The sequence below is a fragment of the Chanodichthys erythropterus genome, chromosome 19 (assembly GCF_024489055.1).
Source record: "Chanodichthys erythropterus isolate Z2021 chromosome 19, ASM2448905v1, whole genome shotgun sequence".
Taxonomy (NCBI): Eukaryota; Metazoa; Chordata; class Actinopteri; order Cypriniformes; family Xenocyprididae; genus Chanodichthys; species Chanodichthys erythropterus.
The window spans coordinates 26,151,933-26,177,985 of NC_090239.1; the positions used below are offsets into that span (position 1 = coordinate 26,151,933).

Consider the following 26,053-nt stretch of genomic DNA (forward strand, 5'->3'; position numbering starts at 1 on the left):
CTGCATCTTGCAGTACATTTTAAACGGGGAAATATAGCGATTTGGCATGAAACATTGATGGAGCAGAGAATAGGTTCAGTACAGCAAAATGGCGTGACAAGCTCATTTTTTTGATTTGTCCCGTATTTTACATAGGTCCATATTATGCAGCATCCCATGCAAATCACCCCACCCGCATTGTGTGAAGACACGTCCTGATTCTACCCCTGATTGGGTACTACTCGCTGCCATCATGGTTTGATTGGTTTGTTTCAGGTTCACGGGCCGTGAATCATGGCCAATCAGAGTTAGAGGAGGGCGGGACGCCGCCTCGCCGGTACTCTCCTGAGGCAGATAGTTGTAATGTTTTATTTTTTTTTATCACCTCAAGTTTTTGATTGATAACGTTAGATTTCATATGCTGCCTATTAAGACATAATGTTAATAATCTACATTAATCATGTTATGGTAGTATTTGTTTATTAAGGTTAAGTTGTAGAGTCAGACACATAAGCATTACTTTAATAAGAGATAAGAGAGATATATTTAATACTTAATCAAAATATAGTACCTATGTGAATGAAATAAACAACTATTTGTTATGCTTAACCAATTTAAATAATTGCATCATTCAATACTATAGAATTAACAATAGACAATATAAAAATTGAACAAATAAATACATAAATATATTTACTTACCAATAATAAAAATGTTGTTAAGTGTTTTACTTAAATAATAATTGTTTATAGATATATAATTTCCAGTTATTTAGGTGTGGTTTCACTGTTTGGATGGTGTTACTGCAAACAATGACAAATATTTTAGCCAAAATCTGTGTTCACAACAAATGACAATTTACAATTTGTTTAATTTATAATTACTAAGTTATGGATCTGTTAATTTAATAAGTTAATAAAATAGGGTTCACATCTCACAAGTTCCTCCAAAAGCTTATTTTTTTGGTCTCAGTCACACTTTGTTGGCATATGTTTATTATTGTCATAGCTGTGTATGACCACTTAAGTTGTGATAGTGAGAGACTCCATCTGTTCACACTGATTTCAATAGCAGATATCTTATTATAATGTCCATTGGTATCAATCTTAATATTTTTATGAAAATATGTTTTAAGTTATGATATACCACCACTGGCACGCCATCGGGACTGTGGTCATCGTGGCCCCGAGGGGTGTGGCCCCCGCTGCGGCTGGCGTCCCTTATTTTTCTGTATTGAAGGTGGCAACCCTAATTATGTGTCCTGTGTCAAAACTCCCACATGACGTTAATAGTATGATTAAGGTGTGTACATGTCTATAATGCGACTAAATCAGGAATACTCCACCTGTCTTAATTAGATTTGTGTTTACTTCGAATATGACTTAGTCGGATTAAGGTAAAAAAAACATCGCTGTTTACATGGCCTTTCAAGTATTGTCTTAATCGTATTTATATCGGATTACTGCTGTTGGAAATATCAATTTTATATGTTTCAATTGTCTAATTACAGTTTTACTAATTCAGTCTTTATCACTTCTGGACACTTTAGTATCTCAGTCGGTGATGGCTTTTAACATTGATACTGTTACTTGGAAGACTTTCACTGCACCTTCACTGAGTCAAAATGTTGCCTTTGGCTATAAGGTGATACAGAAAGACATATCAAGGTGAGAGCAACATAACCACTGATAATGAAACCAAAAACCCCTGCATTGTTTGGAAAGCCAGTACTCACCACACTGCACAGGATTTTCATTCAATTTTGATCAGCACTAGAACTTACTATTGATGAGCAGTCAGTGTGGAGAACAGCTTTATAAGCATAAAGTTTCCTTCACTCTGTAGATTATTATAGCTATGAGCTGAACACTAGGACAGGAAGAGACTGGCTGCAACATCAGTCAACCACAACACTTGGTTTTGTTTTTATGTTGCCTTTAGGGGTGAATCTAAAATAGATTCTGCTACAATAGATGGACATGGAAACAACTCAGATTATAGCTTTTGTGCTTCATTGCACGAAGAATTGGTAACACTTTACAATAAGGTTCATTAGTTAACTACATTAGTTAACATGAACTGCACTACAGCATGTATTAATCTTTGTTAATGTTAATTTCAACATTTACATATTATTAAAATATTGATAACATTAGTTAATGCACTGTGAACTATCATGAACAAACAATGAACAACTGTATTTTCATTAACTAACCTTAACAAAGATTAATAAATACAGCAACAAATGTATTGCTCATGGTTAGTTCATGTTAGTTAATACATTAACTAATGTTTAACTAATGAACCTTATTGTAAAGTGTTACCGAAGAATTTGACTAGTTATTAAAAAATGCGACTTCTAAACAATGGGCCAAAATCCCATATGGTGTCTCTTTGAATGCAGCACCCCCTGTTGGCAATCAATTAACTTACAGCATTATAGATTAGGAAATGCCATGCTTTAATGGGTTGTAAACAGATAAAGAAGCACACCGAACTGTAAATATACCAATAAAACTACCTGCACACAGTGATAGACATGGACTGTTTAAAATGGCAAGCATATGACATTATTATTACTATTTCTGCTGTATTATTTGTGAACTATATACATTTTCTCTATGCATGGAATATTCAGATGAACTACTAAATTTCCTTAAACCCTAAAACACAATGCAGTGCAATGTGTAAAACACTTCAGAACATCAAAATAAATACAGAAAATTCCTTTATTTTAACACAGTATATTGGATCCTATTCCTTTCATATGTGTATAGTATTCCCATATGGAAATTACACATAGGATATACAGTACATGGGTACTAGTTCTTAATAAAATTGTCCATTAAATTAATTATCTTTATTCTGTAGTTGATTCTAATATATTCTTACCTTTTTTTTTTTTTTTTTTTTTTTATTATAGTCTGATTGTGAGCGATCCTTTAATTCAAATCAGTCAAGATAAAAGAGGATTGATTTATAGCTGTGCTGTCACACAAGGAACCTGCTCACCACTGAAGATTGATGGTATTTGGGGTTTTGTATTACAGTCCTAATTGAAATATTATTTGCCACGTTCCAAGTTAGAAAGTATACTACGGTCTATGGCAATACTGTTAATGAGAGTTATTCTCTTTTTCAACAAATGACCAGAGGTGCTTAAAGGATTTGTTCACTTTTAAATAAAATTTTCCTGATAATTTACTCACCCCCATGTCATCTAAGATGTCCATGTCCTTCTTTCTTCAGTTGAAAAGAAATTAAAGTTTTTGATGAAAACATTCCAGGATTTTTCAGTGGAGACATGAACATCTTGGATGACATGGGGGTGAGTAAATTATCAGGAAAAGTTTATTTAAAAGTGGACTAATCCTTTAACTTTCAGAAAATTAAAGGATATATAATATTAGCTGTTTTATTTCCTATTACCTTTACCAAAATTTAGGACATGCCATTTGAAACTCTATATTGTAAAATATTTTCTAGTGATTAACATTAAATAAATGTTCCAAATTCAAAGTAATTAAATTGCACTACTGCTCACCAGTATGGGACCAGATGTGAGTGTAGATGTTGATAAAATAAATGTTTACTATACATTAAATAAAGATAAATGATAATTATGTATTTGTAAATACATTATAGTATAGTATACTTTAGTAAATGTTGAAATTAACATAAATAAGATAAATAAATGCTGTAGAAATATTGTTCATTGTTAGTTCATGTTATCTTATGTAGTTTCCTAATGGTAACAAATAAAACCTTATTGTAAAGTGTTACAATAAAACAAACAAACAAACAAATAAACAAACAAACAGGATTTGTACTTCAAAGTGAGCGAAACATATTTGTGGAAAGTTCCATTTGAAGTTTTTGTAATGAAAATGAACAAACCGTCTGTGTGTTAATGAAGTGCCCTCAGAAGCTGTCAACATGTCTCTTGGACTTTCCATGGTTCAAGATCCTCAGTCTTCAAAGCTGGCAGTAAGTTTTACTGAGCACCATAGTGCTCAGTTACATATTATAACTATTTCACACTTCCAAATGCCTAAAGAACATAAAAAGCCAAATGAAATGCTCTGTACAACTACTCTCAATTCATAAAGGGGATTATAAATGTTAAAAGTCATGACGTGAGAAGAGAACATGTTTTATGACCAATATTAAAGAACTCAACTATTGATTAAAAATTACCATTTCGCTGGCTTAAATGAACCCACAATACACTGAAAATTAAAATCACACACAAAATTACTTGAGTAACAACATTGTTTTATGCATAGTAAACAAATGAGTCAATTTTATTTGATATTTTTATTATCCTGTCTCAACAACTAAACAGACTTTGACCAGAGTAATTAAATGATTGGTATTGTGGTCTATAATTACCATTTAGCATGTGACTTAGTATTCCTTTTTTATTTCATGTTTAAATTCTATCTCGTTCAGATTTGTGGTCCAACCATTCCAAGGAAATGTGTATCAGTTACCACCTTCAATGGCATGTGCTTCATCAGTGAAAACAGTGTGTTTAAACCACCAATACCGAGTTCTCTGAGAGGTAAATATGATGAGCAACGAAGGTTTTTTTTTTTTTTTTTTGTGTCCCCATGCAGTCAAAGAGTTTTCTTTTGTTTTGATGTAACTTTTTTTTTTTTTTTTTTTTAACTAGGCCTACATATATACACTCTTCTGCTTCTCTTCATTTACAGACTGTCCTGGTCAGATTGACATTGCTTTTCTGTTAGATGGATCTGGGAGTGTAGGGGATTACAGTTTTAGAACGATGAAGACTTTTGTGACAAACATGATCAAGCGCTTTACTGATCGAGATGGACAGGTAGGAATAGCTTTTGTACCACTTTAGTGATTTCCGTTACTAATTGCAGCCATTTGTTGTATAAAAATGGAAAGATATGAATTTGTCTTTCCATGTGTAATTATTTTTTTCCAGAAAAATATATATAACTGAATGGCATTATAGAAGACATAATGATACTCTGTTAAGGATGCTGGTGTAGAGATGAGGCAGATACGGATTTCCACAATGAAGTAGTACACTTTAATAAACATAGGGCAAGAACACCAAACATACACATTAACACAACAGAGAACGGACCAGGAGTGAAGGGAGTGAGTGCAATATATGGGAGTGCTGACAATAGAGTCCAGGTGCAGGTGATGAGTGAAGATGGGGAGCTGACGAGGGAAGTGAGTGCAGGTGTGGAGAACAGGAGGATCTTGGGAAATGGAGTCCAGGGGAACACGGGATCTGTAACATACTCTATCTGTTGTTGTTTTACAGTTTGCCATAGCTGTCTACTCCAATGGTTGTGTTATTCACTACAATTTCAATCAACTTAAAGACAGCACATGGGAATCTAAGGTGACAAATATACCATACTATAGAGGTGGCACTTACACTGCAGCAGCCATCAAAAAACTTGTGTAAGAATTTTTTTGTTACTAGACAAATCATTCTATTTAACAAATGTATGTAAGATTTTTTGATTAAAATATCCAAAAAACACTAGAACAGTGTTATATATTTTGTTGACTTGTGTACTTACATCATCCCAGATGTTTCCAAGAATGTTTAAATCCAGAGGTGGATTCATCACCTAATTATGACATCATATCTGCGTTACACTCGATTTCTGGTTTTATTTTGTAGAAACCATGCATGGAAACACCAAAGACACTTTAATATACTGTATTATGTGTTTTATTAGACAAGTAAAAAACTGTTTGGATACATTCATCGACAGAAAAGTAATGTTATATAGCTCAACACAGTAAGTCTTATTGTTTAAATCTCGTTTTACTTGATTTACCGTAAATACCATGTTTTACCATGCCTAATATCAATCTAGTTTACTGCAGTGAGCAACAAGTGTCTTATAGCAGCCACCGAGCGAACGCACAGAGTAGCATTATAACAACTTTCACACAAATGTATTTAATATGATAAACAGCGCTGCGTTGCCCCACATACACTTGACCGGAAGAAGTGGAAGCGGACATCTGCGGCATAATAAAAGATCTGCTGCTCTCAAGTCGTGTGTCGTGCTAGTCTCTCATTAGCAATCGCTCCAGCGGCTTTGTTCAGCTATAACAGCTTTCAGCCACACCCTGCTTCATTCTACAGTAGGCCTAATGTTAATAAATATTTAATACATTAGCTCATCCATGAATATGATTTCTGAATATGAGTCCCATCTGATTGTTTTCCAGTAGCTGTAGACGTGAAGACAACATCACCCATGATTTCACGAAATCAAGGCGTCATTAAGCTACACGTTTGTTTTGAATAAGCGACGTCAAGCTGCAAAAAAAAAAAATATTGTGCCTTTAATATACACTGCTCAAAAAATTTAAAGGAACACTTTTTAATCAGAGAATATCATCAAGTCAGTTAAACTCCTGGGATATTGATCTGGTCAGTTAAGTAGCAGAGGGAGTTGTTAATCAGTTTAAGCTGCTTTGGTGTTAATGAAATTAACAACAGGTACAATATATGGAGATGAACCCCAAAACAGGAATGGTTTTATAGGTGGCGACCACTGACATTTTTGTTCCCTACTCATCTGACTGTTTTTCACTAGTTTTGCATTTGGCTAGGGTCAGTGTCACTACTGGCATGAGGCGATACCTGGATCCTACAGAGGTTGCACAGGCAGTCCAACTTCTCCAGGATGGCACATTAATATGTGCCATGGCCAGAAGGTTTTCTGTGTCTCCCAGCACAGTCTCAAGAGCATGGAGGAGATTCCAGGAGACAGGCAGTTACGCTAGGAGAGCTGGACGGGGCTGTAGAAGGTCCTTAAAGGATTAGTTCACTTTCAAATTAAAATTTCCTGATAATTTACTCACCCCCATGTCATCCAAGATGTCCATGTCCTTCTCTTTTCAGTCGAAAAGAAAATAAGGTTTTTGATGAAAACATTCCAGGATTTGTCTCCATATAGTGGACTTCAATGGAGCCCAAACGGTTGAAGGTCAAAATTACAGTTTCATTGCAGCTTCAAAGCGTTCTACACAATCCCAGACAAGGAATAAGGGTCTTATCTAGAGAAACCATCAGTCATTTTCTAAAAAAAAATAAAATAAATAAATATATATACGTTTCAACCATAAATGCTCATCTTGAACTAGCTTCTTCACTATTAGAATTCCAGCAGTGTAGACACTGCTAAGTGTATTACTACCCTCCACAGGTCAAAGTTTAAACTAATTGTTATACACTTGCACTACCATATTGTATATGACAATTTACAATAGAATAGCCCTCACACTCGCCTGACCTAAATCCAATTTTCCAAATCCAAAATCCAGAACACCTCTGGGACATTATGTTTCAGTCCATCCGACGCTGCCACGTTGCACCTCAGGCTGTCCAGGAGCTCAGAAATGCTCAGTGATTTCAACATTGAGATCTGATGTTTTTTCAAAGTGTTCCTTTAATTTTGAGCAGTGTATATTGCTATACAGTTTTGGTTTATGTTGGTTACTTGGTCTCTTCTAAATTTCTTTTAAAATACCAGGAGAGAGCTATTTACACCAAATGGTGGGGCAAGACCATCAGCAAAAAAAATCTTGCTCGTTATTACTGATGGAGTGTCACATGACAGGGACTTATTGAAAGGTGCAGCATCACAGGCAGAGGCAAAGAACATAATACGATTTGCGATTGGGGTAGGATTTTTCTTCACGTATTATGTTGTTTAAAATCTTTTACATCAGATTCTTAAATGTTTAATTGTGTCAAGTCAAATTCTTATATGTTGCAAAAAGATAGGGTTAAACCTGAAATTTGTTGTGAATTTTATGTGGCCATTTCTGAGCTGCTAACTTTTTTAATTTATTTATAGCCTTGAAGTAATAAATGCATTGGAATTTGTTTCCATTTGTTTCCATTTATTTCTCTAAATATGCTTTATAGCTTCATTTCATTTTCAAGGAAACAATATTTTTGTCTCTAGGTTGGCAAGGCTTTTAATGATTTCAGTGCAAAACAGGAGTTGAATACAATTGCTACTGATCCAGATAATGATCACGTATTCAAAGTGACAGACTTTAATGCACTGAATAATATTCTTCAAAAGCTGGAAGAAAACATTATCACTATTGAAGGTAGCTCAGAAAAAAAATATAAAGAATGAATGTGTATTTCTGCTTTAAGTATGTATAGACATATTTTTGTAATAACTGAATTGTTTTTTCCTAAAAGATTTAAATGACTTTAAAGAAATTAGTTATTTTAGTAACTTCTGTTGATTTGCCGCAGGAACCCAGACTTCAGGTGATTCCTCCAGAATGGAGTTTGCACAGGACGGATTCAGTGCAGCTTTCACATCATCTGTAAATACATATGCATTTTTGCCAAATCCTTAATCCTTAAACTCTTCAGACCAAGTGAATGATCATAGCATGGTTATATGGTTGTATTTTCAACAAAGGTAGAAGAATAAACTTTAAATACTGTAACATGTATGACCCCAAAGACAACATTGTTGTTATGATATAGACACGGAGGCAGAGATAAAAGCAATCCAGGTGAGTTTATTGGAATGATATGGGAACACAGAGAGGTTATGGCTGTTATTAGGTACTTGAGAGATGAATAGAGAGTAATACTGTCCTTGTATGGTTTGTTTGTCCAGGAGTTGAGATGAGATGAAGGGAGACGTTGGAGACACTCACACACACAGAAGGGTAAGCACATGAAGGAACCAGGAGACGAAGGAGATGAAGGAGATCGCTGGAGCAGGTAAGTTCGAGGAAGGGGAGTCCTTAAGGTAAGCATCAACACAAGGTATAGCAAACGAGACCGGACAGTGAGTGTGTGTGAGTGTGGTGGTTTTGTAGTGCTGGTGATTGCAGAGTGAATGAGTTGCAGGTGGCGGTGATTAGTATGCTGGTGATTGGGTGCGTGGGTACTGTGGTGAGGTGGAGCCTGGCGTGTCTGTGACAGTACCCCCCCTCCCACGGCCCGCTCCTGAGGGCCGCGGACCCCGACGTCGTGGTGGTCTTCCTTTGGGTCGTGGGGCAGGTCTGTCTGGATGGTTGGTATGGAAGTTCTGTAACAGAAGAGGATCAAGGATATCGTTCCTGGGAATCCATGAGCGTTCCTCGGGACCATAGTCCTCCCAGTCCACGAGGTATTCGAGTTTACCACCACGGCGCCGGGAATCCAGGATCTCGTGGACCACGTAGGCTGTGCCGTCTTCTAGGAGAAGTGGAAGGGGGGGCTCGGCGGCTGCCACGTCAGGCTCTGTGGAGGGAACAACAGAAGGGTGGTAAGGTTTGAGTAGGGACACGTGAAATGTAGGGTGAATTCTGCTGTACTGTGCCGGGAGTTGGAGACGATAGGTGACGGGGTTGATCTGCTGAAGGATGGTGAATGGGCCAATGAAGCGGGGACTCAGCTTCTTGCAGGGCAGACGCATCCTGATGTCCCGGGTGGACAACCAGACCTTCTGCCCCGGCTGGTAGTCAGGAGCCTCGGAGCGACGAAGGTCGGCTGCCATCTTGCGTCTGCGCAGGGCTCTCTGCAGCTGGTGGTGAGCTGAGTCCCACACCCTCTCGCTCTCCCGGAACCAGTAGTCGACTGGCGGAACGTCGGAGGGTTCCCCGTCCCAGGGGAACATCGGGGGTTGGTAGCCGAGCACGCACTGGAAGGGTGTTAGTCCTGTTGAGGCTTGGCGGAGGGAGTTCTGTGCGTACTCGGCCCAACCCAGGTACTGGTTCCAGGAGTTCTGGTGGCCGTGACAGAAGGTACGCAGGAAGCGGCCGATCTCCTGGATCTTCCGTTCCGTCTGCCCGTTCGACTGAGGATGGTATCCAGACGATAGGCTGACGGTCACATCCAGGAGGGAGAAGAAGGCTTTCCAGACGTGGGAGACAAACTGGGGTCCTCTGTCGGAGACGATGTCTTCAGGTAATCCATAATAGCGAAAGACATGATTAAACATTAGTTCTGCGGTGGCCATGGCGGTAGGTAGACCCTCCAGGGGTATTAATCGGCAGGACTTTGAGAAGCGGTCTACTACCACCAGGATGCACGTGTGACCGTCAGACTCTGGGAGGTCGGTGACGAAGTCCACTCCCAGGTGTGACCAGGGTCTCTCAGGAACGGGCAGAGGAAAGAGCTTGCCGGTTGGAAGATGGCGTGGGCTCTTGGAGATGGCGCACTCCCTGCAGCCCTGCACGTACCTCCTGACGTCGTTGGCCATGTTGGGCCACCAGAAGCGTTGTTTGAGCAACGAGAGGGTCTCCTTGACCCCCGGGTGACCAGTGCCAAGTGAAGAGTGAACGTTGTGCAGGAGTGGAGTGCGACGTGTCCGTGTGATGTACTGCAAGCCCGGTGGGCAACCCGGCGGAGTGCGTGTGGAGGCATTGGCGGAGGGAATGGTTTCTTCGGACCACTGGATAGGACTTACGAAGATGGACTCCGGCAGAATAGTATCAGGTCTTTCGGGCTTTTCCTCAGGAGCATAGAGGCGAGATAAGGCATCAGCCTTCGTATTCTTAGAACCAGGACGGTAGGAGATGGAGAAGTTGAATCTAGAGAAGAACATAGCCCAGCGAGCTTGGCGAGGGTTGAGTCTCTTAGCGGCCTTCAGATATTCGAGGTTCTTGTGATCAGTGAGAACTTGAAACGGGTGAGTAGCTCCCTCCAACCAATGCCTCCACTCCTCAAGGGCAAGCTTGACGGCCAGGAGTTCGCGGTCACCGATGTCGTAGTTGACCTCAGCCGGGTTGAGCTTGCGGGAGAAGAAGGCGCATGGATGGAGTCTACTTGGTGTCCCCTGCTGCTGTGAAAGGACCGCTCCCACTCCGGTGGTAGATGCGTCCACCTCTACTATGAACGGGAGTTCCGGGTTAGGGTGGACGAGGAGGGGAGCGGTGGTGAAGGCTTTCTTCAGGGTCTCAAAGGCGTTGGTGGCTTGAGGAGACCAGGACAGAGACTTGGGCTGGTGACGGAGTAGGTTGGTGAGTGGACTGACGATAGTGCTGTAATTCTTGATGAACCGGCGATAGAAATTGGAGAAGCCTAGGAATCTTTGGAGTTCTTTGATAGTGGTAGGAGTGGGCCAGGACTGTATGGCGGAGACCTTCCCCTCGTCCATCCGGATGCCACTGTGGTCAATCACGTACCCCAGGAACTGGACGGAGAGTTGGTGGAATGAGCATTTTTCAGCCTTGAGGAAGAGATGGAACTGCCGTAAGCGTTGGAGGACCTCCGCAACGTGGTGGCGATGTTCGGCCAAGCTCCGGGAGTAGATGAGGATGTCATCTATATAAACCAGAACGGACTTATGGAGAAACTCCCGGAGCACCTCGTGGATGAAATCCTGGAATACGGAGGGGGTGTTGACCAGGCCATACGGCATCACGAGGTACTCGTAGTGTCCTGTGGGCGTGACAAAGGCGGTCTTCCACTCGTCCCCCTCACGTATCCAGATGAGGTTATACGCGCTGCGGAGGTCCAACTTGGTGAACACAGTGGCACCGCGGAGATGTTCCAGGGCCGCTGGGACGAGGGGAAGTGGATACCGGAACTTTATGGTTATTTTGTTGAGTGTACGGTAATCGATGCAGGGCCTCAAGCCCCCGTCCTTCTTTGCCACGAAGAAGAAGCTTGAAGCAGCAGGGGAAGTAGACGGGCGGATGTAACCTTGTTCGAGTGCCTCCTTGATGTATTCCTCCATGGCCTTCTCCTCCGGTATGGACAGGGGGTATATGCGTCCCCTGGGCACTGGTTCACCCGGCAGCAGATCGATGGCGCAGTCCCATGGCCGGTGTGGAGGAAGCTTGGAGGCGCGTTGCGGGCAGAAAACGTCGCTGAAGGGGACGTAGTCAGGGGGAACATCCACGGAGCGCTTCTCAACCGGGCTCTCGATGGATGTGGCATTCACGAGAAGAGGCTTGGAGAGTGGAGATTTCGGAACAGGAAGCGCTGGGAAGCAGTCTGGGAAGCAGTGATCGCCCCACTTCAGGACTTCGCCCATGCGCCAGGAGATGTTGGGGTTGTGAAGCTCCAACCATGGGCGCCCTAGAACCACGTCAGCGGTGGATTCCTCCAGAACCAGCAAATGGATGTGTTCGGTGTGCAGGATTCCGATGCTGAGTTGAAGTGGACCCACGCAGTGACGGATGTGTTTGCAGCTTAGGGGTTTGCCCGTGATGGAGTGGATTTGATAGCTCGTCGGTGAAGGAGAGATCTTAAGGTTGAGTTGTCTACAGAGGGTGCCTGAGATGAAGTTTCCGGCTGACCCTGAATCAAGGAGCGCCACCACTGGAACAGAGATGTTAGCAGCAGTAAGGGTTACAGTTGTAGTGAGTGGTTTCATTTTCTGAATAGAGGGAAATATTGCACTCACCACGGGTCGAGGAGGACGTATTGGGCATGTGGAGAGATTATGCCCCATAGTTCCACAATATAGACAGAGATTCAGGGCCAGCCTTCTTTGTTTTTCGTTTGGGGTGAGACGAGAGTGATCAATTTGCATGGGCTCGTTGGCTGGTTCTGGAGAGCTGACGGGTTCGGACCGACGGAGGAGGTTGGTGGTGGATGACTGGCCCTGGTGTTCTTGAATGCACGACTGCATACGGGACCCCACGCGGATGGCGAGTTGGATGAAGCGTTCTAATCCCATGGAGTCCTCGTATGCAGCGAGATGCAGCCGCATGGAGGGTTCCAGCCCCTGACGGAACGTGGTGATGAGGGCTTGCTCGTTCCATCCGCTGGCGGCGGCTAGCGTTCGAAACTGCAAGGCATATTCGTTAACAGATAGGTTTCTTTGCTTTAGGTTATAAAGTTTCTCACCAGTCGAGGAATCAGCCAGAGGTTTCCCGAATACTTCCCGGAAGTGGGAGACGAACGCCGAATAGGATTGGACGACTGGGCCTTTTTGGGTCCATAACGAATCTGCCCATTGCAGAGCCTTCCCTTGCAGTTGAGAAATAATGAACGCTATTTTAGCCGTGTCTGTGGTGTAGAAGTGCGGCTGCATCTCCAGGACCAGCTCACATTGGAGAAGGAATCCGCTGCATTCCTCCGCCGATCCAGAGTAGGGTGCCGGTTTGGCCATGGGACTGGCGGTGAATGCAGGTGAAGGAGTGGTGCTGGTGGGTGCGGAGACAGCCGTGTTGCGGGATGACGACGTTGAGGGCTGTGGTGTGAGTGCTCGACGCAGCACGTCCACGAGTTCCTGGAATGGATCGTTAGTACTCATGCCGTTAGTTGTTATGGTCCGGTCTTCTGTTATGATATAGACACGGAGGCAGAGATAAAAGCAATCCAGGTGAGTTTATTGGAATGATATGGGAACACAGAGAGGTTATGGCTGTTATTAGGTACTCATGCCGTTAGTTGTTATGGTCCGGTCTTCTGTTATGATATAGACACGGAGGCAGAGATAAAAGCAATCCAGGTGAGTTTATTGGAATGATATGGGAACACAGAGAGGTTATGGCTGTTATTAGGTACTTGAGAGATGAATAGAGAGTAATACTGTCCTTGTATGGTTTGTTTGTCCAGGAGTTGAGATGAGATGAAGGGAGACGTTGGAGACACTCACACACACACAGAAGGGTAAGCACATGAAGGAACCAGGAGATGAAGGAGATCGCTGGAGCAGGTAAGTTCGAGGAAGGGGAGTCCTTAAAGTAAGCATCAACACAAGGTATAGCAAACGAGACCGGACAGTGAGTGTGTGTGAGTGTGGTGGTTTTGTAGTGCTGGTGATTGCAGAGTGAATGAGTTGCAGGTGGCGGTGATTAGTATGCTGGTGATTGGGTGCGTGGGTACTGTGGTGAGGTGGAGCCTGGCGTGTCTGTGACAATTGTCCCCTGTGATCTTTTTGTGTAATGCTCACAAAATCTTTATCATTATATAAAAGAAGAGTATGGGATATCTTGACAATTTTCTGTGTGTGTCCAAATCCAACACAGTTTTGTTTTGCTTTTTTTGTTCAGGGAAGCATGTTAATGAGTGCTGTGGGAGCTTTCCAGTGGAAAGGTGGATATAAGGAATATTTGCCAGACTACTCCTTTCAAACAGGCACTGAGCATGAAAGCTATCTAGGTGAGGATGTTTAAACTCTTAAAACATAGAAAATGTGAATTTAGAGTCATTTTCTTTTATACAGCAAATACAACTCAGAATATACATTGAACTATTGCATTTTGTCTGAAGGTTATTCGATGGCTATTGCAACCATTTCAAGGACCAGCTTTGCTATCCTAGGAGCCCCGAGATACAAACATAAAGGACAAGTCTTTGTTTCACAACTCAGAACCAATCAATTTAAACAGCTGCTGGACTCTCCCAAGGTTGTTCTTTGGTGTCAAAACCATGCATAAAAACAGCTACAGCTGCCAAACAAAAAACTTAATATTAAAGTAAAATATCTTAATTCAAATAAAGTGCAAAACAATAATTTTACGCAACTTTTAATTTAAAGTTTTAGTGAAAAACAATGTTATTTTAAGGATTTTTCCTACTTTAAATTAAGATATTTTACTTTCATTTTACGGTTTTTGCTTGGCAGCCATAGTTGCCAGTCATTTGACAGTCATTCATTTTTTATGATTTTTTTTTTTTTTTTTTGAGGCAAAGTCAAGTTTGATTTTCACTATTACTGTTTTATTTGATTTTATACTATTAATATTTACACAATAACTGTGCAATAATTAAGATATTGCAGTGGATAAAATCAACTCTCTACAAAACGACAATAGGCACTTTCACATATTCTGTACAGTCTTCGCCTAAAAATGACTAGCATTTTACTATTTAGAGATCATGTCTGAACAGGTCCTGTTACAAAATGTTTTGATGCTTGTGTGAACAAATCTGTAAGATGACCAGTGTTAGCATGTACAATTCCAGAACCAGCTGATGTCGAAATTGTGCTTTGGACCATTTGTAAAATTTTAAAAAAGATGACAAAATTGTGCAATTTATCATTACGTCTGTAACTAAAATGTTATCAAATTAGACAAATAATGAAACTAAAGAAATCATTTTTTTTTTTCCAACAATTGTTCAAATAATGGTATAACCACTATGAACGTTCACTTGGTCTGAAGAATTTAATGTTAAAGATTTGGTATATTTCTGTATTTATATACATATAATGTGAAAGCTGTGTTCCTACAGCTGAGGAAATCTAAATGGTAAAATGGTGAAACAGTAGATCCAGAAAAATGCATTTTGAAAATTTACATTAAAAGCCAAATTAACACCATATTAAATGGTGGACAGCTAGTTCTACACCAACCAGTTTACTACATTAGTTAACATGAACTAATAATGAACAGCACTTCTAAAGCATTTAGAAGCACAGGGAGCGTGAGATTTAAAGGGGCCGCAGCCTGAATCGGTGCATAGTTAATGATGCCCCAAAATAGGCAGTTCAAAATAGAAAGAAATCTATGGGGTATTTTGAGCACTTCACATACACATTTATTTTTAATACATTAAAAATGTGACTTTAATACATTAACTTATGTTTAACTAATGAACCTCATTGTAAAGTGTTACCAATTAAACTTGTGCAGTCACCTTTTCTTTTCTTTCTTTCTTTCTTTCTTTCTTTCTTTCTTTCTTTCTTTCTTTCTTTCTTTCTTTCTTTTTTTTTCTTTTGAGGAAACAAATCTAATATTTAATATGCAAATATTTGCTACAACTTCTAGGTATCTTTAGGGATGGTGCAGTTGGTAGTGGCAGCAGTGAGAGTTGTAGTCTTGTGTCTCAGCATTATGTACATATACATATACATTACATATAGAGCCAATTGCTGATCTTGTAATGAAGTTACAACAAAAAGGCTTAAAGCGTAAATGCACAGAATCAAGTTACGATCAGCAGGGAGTATAGATCATTTTAATGTTCAAACTTCTCTCTTCTCAGCCTCAGATTGGCTCATATTTTGGAGCTGAGGTGTGTGTGGTGGATTTGAACAATGACTCCAATACAGACCTACTTTTGGTATCGGCATCAACATACACTGAGTCTGACCGGGAGGGCAAAGTGTTTGTTTACATCTTCACACCTCAGGTCAGTGATTTTTGAGATTCAATTAACATTACAATTTTAAAAAGAGTTCAAGTAAGAGTGAATAGACATACATTTCTGTTTAACCCTGTTTCTCCTCTCTCTGTTATATTTTAATAGTCAAACTTCAATTATTTGGACACACTGGTGGGCATGGCAGGTCAGAGGGGTCGGTTTGGCTCTTCTCTGGCCAGTCCAGCAGATCTGGATGGTGATGGTTTCATGGATGTGCTGATTGGAGCTCCTTTAGAGGAGGATGGACAGGGCAGCATCTACATCTTCAATGGGAGAGATGGAGCGATCAATTCAAAACACTCACAGGTGAAAAAGATGTGGGTTGATGGCAGTTTAAAGGGATAGTTCACCTAAAAATTAATTCTGCCATCATTCATTCAGCCTGATGGTTTACCTTTCTTGCATTATCTTTAGTTGACTCACTTCATAGACTCTTTCTAATATTTTTGTTAACTCTTTCATTCCCTATTGAATGAAACAGAGGATTGTTGGATCATCTGTGCGATCAGGTTTGCAGTTCTTTGGGATTTCATTGAGTCAGTCTTCTCTAGACCAGAGTCAAGACAACCTTCCTGACATTGCCGTTGGGTCCAAGGGAGCAGTTCTGCTTCTCAGGTCTGTTTTCTGTTATAAAAATCTAAAAATATATCAAAATACACAGTTTCAGCCATAATCATTCATATGTGTTATATGTGGATCATTCAGGTCCAGACCCATCATGCGCTTGGAAACCAAAGTTACTTACAACCCAACCAAAATACCAACCAGTGACCAAACAGACTGTACAAAGCCATTGCAAAACAACCTGACTGTGTGCTTCACCATGAGTGCATACCAACATCGCATAACAGGTTTATTCCTAAAATAATTACATAGTTTTTGTGTTCTTAAATCTCATATGGTCACATCATCTGCTATATGTAGTATTCTAGTGTGCTCTTGAAATCTGGCATTGTTGCATTGCTAATATTTTTGGGCTTTTATGATCAAACACATTTTCTAGATTTGACTGCAAATATTAATTACACCATAACGCTGGATGCCAAGCGACCTAAATATCGAGCATACTTCTTACTTAAAAAACGGCTCCTCAGTGATGTGACGAACATTGGGTTGCAGGAAGTATGCAAAAGTCATGCTTTCTTCATAGAGGTAAGCATCAAATGTCATTTTTTATTGCATTTATGAACAGATTTTCAGTTAATCTGATGATTTTAGGCTAAAATTTAGAACTAAAATGATAATTCCTGCTTCTACTTAAAACTCAGGCATTCAAACTTCATTAATTATATTTATTTCATACAGTTTTGTTATAATGTAACTTTTATGGGCTTGCATTAAAAAGTAGTTACAAATTATCTTTTTCTGAAATTACAAATAAAAACATTTAAACACAACACACACACTATTAATTACACCTTGATTTTTTACTCAGCAACAAGAAAATTAATGGGATGTCAAAGAGTATGTAACCTGATAGGATAAAAATAAAGAGCCAATAATCTATATATTGTCTTCTTAACTGTGAAACTATGGAGTGAATTTTGTCTCAATAATAATTCACGCAAAGAACATGAATACATCTACAATGTACATCTACAAACTGTACCTCTCTGAGTGATTTAAACTGGTCAACAGCTGATGATGTAACATCTGTTACAACAGAGACACCGGAAGCAGAGATAAAAGCAGTTGGGTTGTTTATTGAGACAATCAGCAGAGCAAACAGGTAAGTGAATGGTGAAAATGAAGGTCTTGGAGGTGAATGAGAGGTAATACTGTCCTTATTCTTTGTATTGCAGGTGATGGTGGAAGGAGACGCTGGAGATGGTTGACTGGAACACTCACACACACAAGCAGGTAGGAACACGAGGAGTACTGGAGACAATGGAGACGAAGGAGATGATGTAGACAGGTAAGTATCGTTTTGAGAGTCCTTGAGGTAAGTGAACAACGGGGTGTATCACGAACGAGACCGGACAATGTGTGTGTGTGAGTGTGGGGTTCTTATAGTGAGGCTGATGACTGTGGTGATGAGCTGCAGGTGGCGGTGATTAGAATTCCGGTGATTGAGTGCGCGGGTAAGGGAGTGAGGTGGAACCTGACGTGTCTGTGACAGTACCCCCCCTCCCACGGCCCGCTCCTGAGGGCCGAGGACCCCGACGTCGTGGTGGTCGTCCTCGAGGTCGTGGGGCAGGTCTGTCCGGGTGGTTGGTGTGGAAAGTCTGTAACAGAGTAGGATCAAGGATATCATTCTTAGGGACCCATGAGCGTTCTTCGGGACCGTAGCCTTCCCAATCCACCAGATATTCTAACAGACCACCACGGCGCCGGGAGTCCAGGATCTCTCGAACCTCGTAGGCAGTTCCATCGTCCAGGATGAGTGGAAGGGGGGGCTCGACGGCTGCCACGTCAGGTTCTGTGGAAGGAAGAACAGAAGGGTGGTGAGGTTTTAGGAGTGACACATGGAAGGTTGGATGAATTCTTTTATATTGTGCAGGAAGTTGTAACCGGTAGGTGACGGGGTTGATCTGTCGGAGGATGTTGAATGGGCCAATGAAGCGGGGACTCAGCTTCTTGCAGGGCAGGCGCATCCTGATGTCTCTGGTGGACAGCCAGACCTTCTGCCCCGGTTGGTAGTTAGGAGCGTGGGAGCGCCGAAGGTCGGCTGTCATCCTGCGCCTGCGCAGGGCTCTCTGCAGCTGGTGATGAGCTGAGTCCCATACCCTCTCGCTCTCCCGGAACCAGTAGTCGACCGCTGGCACGTTGGAGGGTTCCCCGTCCCAGGGGAACAGTGGGGGCTGGAAGCCGAGCACGCATTGAAAAGGTGTTAATCCTGTTGTAGCTTGACGGAGGGAGTTCTGGGCGTACTCGGCCCAGCCCAGGTACTGGTTCCAGGAGTCCTGGTGGCCATGACAGAAGGTACGCAGGAAGCGCCCAATCTCCTGGATCTTCCGTTCCGTCTGCCCGTTCGACTGAGGATGGTATCCAGACGATAGGCTGACGGTCACACCCAGGAGGGAGAAGAACGCCTTCCAGACTCGAGAGATAAATTGGGGTCCTCTATCAGAGACTATGTCTTCGGGAATTCCATAATGACGGAAGACATGGTTGAACATTAATTCTGCTGTGGCCATGGCAGTGGGTAGACCTTCCAGGGGGATCAGACGGCAGGCTTTGGAGAAACGGTCTACGACTACTAGAATACAGGTGTGACCATCAGATTCTGGGAGGTCGGTAACGAAGTCTACTCCCAGGTGTGACCAGGGTCTCTCAGGAACGGGCAGAGGATTGAGCTTGCCGGTTGGAAGATGGCGTGGGCTCTTGGAGATGGCGCACTCCCTGCAGCCCTGCACGTACCTTCTGACGTCGCTGGCCATGTTTGGCCACCAGAAGCGCTGTTTGAGCAGCGAGAGGGTCTCATTGACCCCCGGGTGACCAGTGCCAAGTGATGAGTGTACGGAGTGCAGGAGTGGAGTGCGTCGTGTCCTGGTGATGTAACGCAAGCCTGGGGGACAACCCGGCGGAGTGCGTGAGGAGGCATTGGAGGAGGGTAAGGTCTCTTCCGACCATTCGATGGGGCTCATGAAGAGAGACTCGGGCAGGATAGTTTCAGGGTCATCATTCTTCTCCTCGGGAGCGTGGAGACGTGAGAGAGCATCGGCCTTGAGGTTCTTTGATCCAGGGCGGTATGAGATGGTGAAATTAAATCTTGAGAAGAACATTGCCCATCTGGCTTGACGTGGGTTGAGTCGTTTGGCAGCTTTCAGATACTCAAGGTTTTTATGGTCAGTAAGAACTTGGAAAGGGTGGTTAGCTCCCTCCAACCAATGCCTCCACTCCTCAAGGGCGAGCTTGACAGCCAGGAGTTCACGGTCCCCAATGTCGTAGTTTACCTCCGCCGGGTTGAGCTTGCGGGAGAAGAAGGCGCATGGATGGAGCCTACTTGGATTCCCCTGCTGCTGTGAGAGGACCGCTCCCACTCCGGTGGTGGAGGCGTCCACCTCCACGACGAATGGTAATTCTGGATTGGGGTGGACGAGGAGGGGAGCGGTGGTGAAGGCTTTCTTGAGGGTCTCAAAAGCTTCTGTGGCAGATTGGGACCAGGACAGAGACTTGGGCTGTTTACGGAGCAGGTTGGTGAGTGGGCTGACGATGGTGCTGTAGTTTTTGATGAAGCGACGGTAGAAATTGGAGAAGCCGAGGAAACGTTGGAGTTCTTTAATGGTAGTGGGAGTTGGCCAGTTCTGGATGGCGGAAACCTTCCCCTCGTCCATCCTGATGCCACTGTGGTCAATCACATATCCCAGGAAGTGGACAGAGGACTGATGGAAGGAACACTTCTCTGCTTTTAGAAAGAGTTGGAACTGCCGTAAGCGCTTGAGGACCTCCGCAACGTGGTGGCGATGTTCGGCCAAGCTCCGGGAGTAGATGAGGATGTCATCAATATACACCAGAACGAACTTGTGGAGGAACTCCCGGAGCACCTCATGGATGAAATCCTGGAATACGGAGGGGGCGTTGACCAGGCCATACGGCATCACAAGATATTCATAGTGGCCGGTGGGCGTGACGAAGGCGGTCTTCCACTCGTCCCCCTCGCGTATCCGGATGAGGTTATACGCGCTGCGGAGGTCCAGCTTGGTGAACACAGTGGCACCGCGGAGATGTTCCAGGGCCGCTGGGACGAGGGGAAGTGGATACCTGAACTTCACGGTAATCTTGTTCAGTGAGCGATAATCGATACAGGGCCGCAAGCCTCCGTCCTTCTTGGCCACGAAGAAGAAGCTTGAAGCAGCAGGGGAAGTAGACGGGCGGATGTATCCTTGGTTAAGGGCCTCTTTAATATATTCCTCCATGGCCTTCTCCTCCGGTACTGATAGGGGGTAAATGCGTCCCCTAGGCACTGGCTCACCCGGTAACAGATCGATGGCGCAGTCCCATGGCCGGTGTGGAGGAAGCTTGGAGGCGCGTTGCGGGCAGAAGACGTCACTGAAGGGGGCGTAGTCGGGTGGAACATCGACGGAGCGTTTTTCCACAGGACTTTCGATGGAGGTAGCGTTCACGGAGATATTCTTGGAGAGAGGAGATCTTGGAACAGGAAGTTCTGGGAAACAGCTGGAGAAGCAGTGGTCGCCCCACTTCAGGACTTCGCCCGTGCGCCAGGAGATGGTGGGATTGTGGAGTTCCAACCACGGGCGCCCTAGAACCACGTCAGCGGTGGATTCCTCCAGAACCAGCAGATGGATGGTCTCAGAGTGGAAGATACCCACTTGCAGTAGAAGAGGACCAGTGACGCGACGAACCATCTTTCGGCTTAGGGGTTTGCCCGTGATGGAGTGGACCTGGTAGTTAACCGGAGAAGGCGAGGTCTTGAGCCCAAGGTGTCGACAGAGGGCGCCGGAGATGAAGTTTCCTGCTGACCCTGAATCGAGGAGCGCCACCACTGGAACGGAAGCATTAGCAGCAGTAAGGTTTACGATAGTAGTGAGTGGTTTCATCTTTTGGATTGAAGGGATGATAGCACTCACCACAGGTCGAGGAGGACGGGTTGGGCATGTGGAGATGACATGCCCAGGGGATCCACAGTACAAGCAAAGATTCAGGGTCAGCCTTCTCCGCCTTTCTGCTGGAGACAAACGTGAGTTATCCACTTGCATGGGTTCGGTGGCTGGTTCTGGAGAGCTGACGGGTTCGGACCGACGGAGGAGGGTGGTGGTCAGTGGTTGGCCCTGGTGCTCAAGGAGACACGACTGCATACGAGAACCCACACGGATGGCGAGTTGGATGAATTGTTCGAGTCCCATGGAGTCCTCGTATGCAGCGAGATGCAACCGCACATTAGGCTCCAAACCTTGTCGAAAGGTGGTGATAAGGGCTTGTTCATTCCAGCCGCTGGTTGCGGCGAGCGTTCTGAACTGCAAGGCATAATCGTTAACAGTCTGGTTTCCTTGTTTTAAATTGTACAGTTTCTCACCAGTAGAAGAGTCAGCCAAAGGTCTTCCGAAGACTTCTCTGAAGTGGGAGACGAACGCTGGATAGGATTTAACGACTGAGCCTTTTTGAGTCCAGAGGGAATCCGCCCATTGAAGGGCCTTACCTTGCAGTTGGGAGATTATGAACGCTATCTTCGCCGTTTCGGTGGGATAGAGGTGCGGCTGCATCTCCAGGACCAACTCGCACTGAAGAAGGAATCCGCTGCAATCCTCCGCCGATCCAGAGTAGGGCGCTGGTTTGGCCATGGGACTGGCGGTGTAAACAGGTGAAGCAGCGGTGACAGTGGATGCGGAAGTGGCAGCGGTGAGGGGTCCTGGCGACGGTGACTGTGGTTGAGGGGTGAGTGCTCGTCGCAAAGCGTCCACGAGCTCTTGAAATGGGTCATGGTAGCTCATGCTGATGTATGGCTGTTATGGTCCGGTCTTCTGTTACAACAGAGACACCGGAAGCAGAGATAAAAGCAGTTGGGTTGTTTATTGAGACAATCAGCAGAGCAAACAGGTAAGTGAATGGTGAAAATGAAGGTCTTGGAGGTGAATGAGAGGTAATACTGTCCTTATTCTTTGTATTGCAGGTGATGGTGGAAGGAGACGCTGGAGATGGTTGACTGGAACACTCACACACACAAGCAGGTAGGAACACGAGGAGTACTGGAGACAATGGAGACGAAGGAGATGATGTAGACAGGTAAGTATCGTTTTGAGAGTCCTTGAGGTAAGTGAACAACGGGGTGTATCACGAACGAGACCGGACAATGTGTGTGTGTGAGTGTGGGGTTCTTATAGTGAGGCTGATGACTGTGGTGATGAGCTGCAGGTGGCGGTGATTAGAATTCCGGTGATTGAGTGCGCGGGTAAGGGAGTGAGGTGGAACCTGACGTGTCTGTGACAACACCCAGGTAGGCACGCCCTCATGTGATAAATGATTGGTTGATTGATAAGCTTCAATCTGATTGGCTAAAGAGTATGAATGACCCGTGTGGGAGGTGTCTGGTGCCAGGATTGTCTCAGAAATACACACACTTGAATGTGAGGATAAACTCGTAAGTTTTGAACATTCAAAACTTTTTGTGCACAGTTGCATATCTATGAATTGTTTTGCATGTGTGAAATGTATTTTATGAATATATAATTTGATTTTGTGCACATGAATTGCTTTTTGTGAATGTTTTTTTTTTATTGCACATTAATTGTTTTTTGTGCAAGTGAATTAGGTGTCACGCATGTGAAACTGCCTACGCATGTGTGAATCATGTTTCTTGCGTGAATTATTATTGAGACAAATCTGTCTCTATATGAAACTAAAAACTACAAATGTTTAATATTATGTTCAACATTTTAAGAAATACGATGAGGAAATAACAAGAATCAAATGCAAAGCAAGAGTGACCCAAGTATATCTGTAGTGTTTTGTTAATAACAACTATAATTTCTCATTTCAGTAAGGCTTGTTCAGAAGATGCTCTGAACCCGTTGTCCAATCAGTTAAATTTCACATTTGAGGGTCTTCCATCAGCAAGAATGCAAAATTTGACACCAATACTGCTGCCAGAGATAAAGACCTCCACAGACTACAATGTAAGAGTTCATCTGTGTTAAGAGCAGAAGTTAGCAGAACTTTATCACATATGAACAATTCATGAATTTTTCTGTGCCCTCACTTTGTTTCATAGCTACATTTTGAGATAAACTGTGGAACTGATAATTTATGTGTTGACGACCTCCGAATGAATTTCAATTTCTCTGGGTGAGCAAATCATTTGCTCTATTTCTGAACTGAAATATTAAAAGAAATGAATAATTCCAAATCATATTCATGCTTATGAAAGTATTTCCGAATCTCTCTTTGGTTTCTGTAATCCAGGGCTTCAAACATAGAGGTTGGGATAATGCAGGAGATCTACGTGACAGTGTTTGTAGAGAACAGAGGAGAAAATTCATACAACACTCTCTTCACCCTCAAATACCCGTTTGGACTTTCCTACAGGAGATTCACATCTAAACAGGTAAACATAGGCACATATGCTGAAACTGAGTAAATAATAACAATGGCATTTCTAAAGCAAAATAACTATAAAGATGCAATGAAGTTTTGAATGAAACTTAAAATAACAGAGCCACATTAAAAAATATATTTTCAAACCATATAACAAATGGAATGTTAATTAGCATGTTTGGTCCCACTTTATATTAAGTGGCCTTAACTACTATGTACTTACATTTAAATTAATCATTTAATACAATGCACTTGTGTTGTGTTCATACATGTTTTTACGTTGTACTTCAAAAAGTACCTGCGTGTAGTTACATCTGTAATTAATTAATTTCTGTAATGACATCTATAATTACACTGTTGACCCATCCCTTACACCTTACCCCTACCCTAAACCTACCCATATCACCATACCACCAAAGCTTTCCCTAACCTTATCCGTATCCCACCTCAATAGCAGCAAAAATGTTTTGCAATTCAGTATAAACCCAATAAGTACACTGTACTTATTTTTTATGGAAGTACATAGTAGTTAAGGCCACTTAATGTAAAGTGGGACCTGCATGCTTTATGTGTGTGTGTGTGTGTGTGTGTGTGTGTGTGTGTGTGTGTGTGTGTGTGTGTGTTGAAATATATGATAAACGTTCTGTATGAGCAGGGCAGAGTGGAGTGTGTGTCTCTGGATGCTGAGAGAGGAGTTACTCTGGGAGAAACCGCATGCCAAATCAGTAAACCTATCCTCAAGAGAAACACTCAGGTCAGTAATCACACCACTGACATGAACATTTGCTCATTGTTGTGTTAATGGTTAAAGTGATAATCATTATTTTGCTCAAAAATGATTAATTACAATTGTTCCCATTTGAGACATTTCTTTTTATATTTCATGAGAATTATTGAACTTTCACATGAACACAAACCAAGAGAACATCAAGTCATAGGAAGGGTTTATTTTATAGTCAAGATTAATGTTTAGATTTATTACAATTAGTCCCAGAGAAGGTTTGCTTACTGATTTAGTCACAGATGGGCAGGACAAATACTTCATTCATTCATTCGAGCAGAATATCACAATGGAGATCACTGAACTCCAACAAACACATCTGCCTGTATTTTCAGATCAGCACATGTTTGTCAAATTGGGAAGATTAACAATACAATAATTTATCGATTTAAGAGGAAAGCTCTGATTCGGGTATTTAAACTCTTGACATCTGGCAACCCCAAGCATGAAAGCTCATGGAGGCTTGTTACTGATAAAATAAAAAAAATAAAAAAATCCAGTAGGCCAACATTGCAGCGATTATGCTTAATTGATCTAGAGAAGCAGGAATCGTGATCACGATTAATTACTATTACTATACTATTACTATTAATTGTCCAGCTCTACTCATTTGCATATACACTCTCATTTACTGACTTGATTACTTTTAAACTCAAAGCAGTTTACAAACACTTTTATCTAGAGACTTTTATGGTTGTGTGACTGTTCAACATGTTCTGTTGTCATATGACTTACAACAACTTTAATTAGTCCAAAATTTAGTCTTATTCTGTGTTTTTTTTGTTCAAATTCTAGGTTCTGTTTGACATTACATACAGCATTAATAAAGAAAGTACATTGGGCAAAAATGTGACATTTGCTGCTGAGGTCACGAGGTATGAAGTTGTTTGAGTGAAGTCAAAGCGTGAAACAGCCTTTGACCTTGAGCTCTAGGAGGATTCTCACATGATCATGTTATCAGAAATGGATAAATGATACTAATAATCAAAACCTCCATCTCTCACAGTGGAAATGACAAACACTCAATCAACAGTGAGTTTAAAAAACAGAAAACCATCAATGTCAAATACGCCATCTATATTGCCTTGATAAGGTTAGTGCTCTGTTCCATGTTTCTGTATAAAAATAATACCACACTTTTCTTTACCCTGTACTGTAATATTGTCATTTTCTTTCTTCATTTTAAATAAAAGGCATGAAAATTCCACCATCCACAT

At 42.4% G+C, this 26,053-nt stretch overlaps 1 protein-coding gene across 1 annotated transcript in view; it reads left to right on the top strand.

Annotated features, from left to right (window-relative positions):
- The first annotated feature begins 1,542 nt into the window (after positions 1 to 1,542).
- LOC137007542 (integrin alpha-M-like) overlaps positions 1,543 to 26,053 on the top strand; it is a 78,379-nt gene continuing 53,868 nt past the window's right edge. The window contains exons 1-22 of the mRNA XM_067369081.1: positions 1,543 to 1,646; positions 2,903 to 3,006; positions 3,896 to 3,966; positions 4,432 to 4,543; positions 4,695 to 4,822; positions 5,288 to 5,430; positions 7,527 to 7,677; positions 7,965 to 8,115; positions 8,270 to 8,343; positions 13,966 to 14,074; positions 14,186 to 14,265; positions 15,905 to 16,051; positions 16,169 to 16,369; positions 16,545 to 16,678; positions 16,769 to 16,914; positions 17,067 to 17,215; positions 23,506 to 23,637; positions 23,733 to 23,806; positions 23,924 to 24,065; positions 24,711 to 24,809; positions 25,632 to 25,711; positions 25,843 to 25,929. Of these exons, the coding sequence (XP_067225182.1) occupies positions 1,543 to 1,646; positions 2,903 to 3,006; positions 3,896 to 3,966; positions 4,432 to 4,543; positions 4,695 to 4,822; positions 5,288 to 5,430; positions 7,527 to 7,677; positions 7,965 to 8,115; positions 8,270 to 8,343; positions 13,966 to 14,074; positions 14,186 to 14,265; positions 15,905 to 16,051; positions 16,169 to 16,369; positions 16,545 to 16,678; positions 16,769 to 16,914; positions 17,067 to 17,215; positions 23,506 to 23,637; positions 23,733 to 23,806; positions 23,924 to 24,065; positions 24,711 to 24,809; positions 25,632 to 25,711; positions 25,843 to 25,929 (2,618 nt within the window). The remainder of the gene's footprint in view (positions 1,647 to 2,902; positions 3,007 to 3,895; positions 3,967 to 4,431; positions 4,544 to 4,694; positions 4,823 to 5,287; positions 5,431 to 7,526; positions 7,678 to 7,964; positions 8,116 to 8,269; positions 8,344 to 13,965; positions 14,075 to 14,185; positions 14,266 to 15,904; positions 16,052 to 16,168; positions 16,370 to 16,544; positions 16,679 to 16,768; positions 16,915 to 17,066; positions 17,216 to 23,505; positions 23,638 to 23,732; positions 23,807 to 23,923; positions 24,066 to 24,710; positions 24,810 to 25,631; positions 25,712 to 25,842; positions 25,930 to 26,053) is intronic.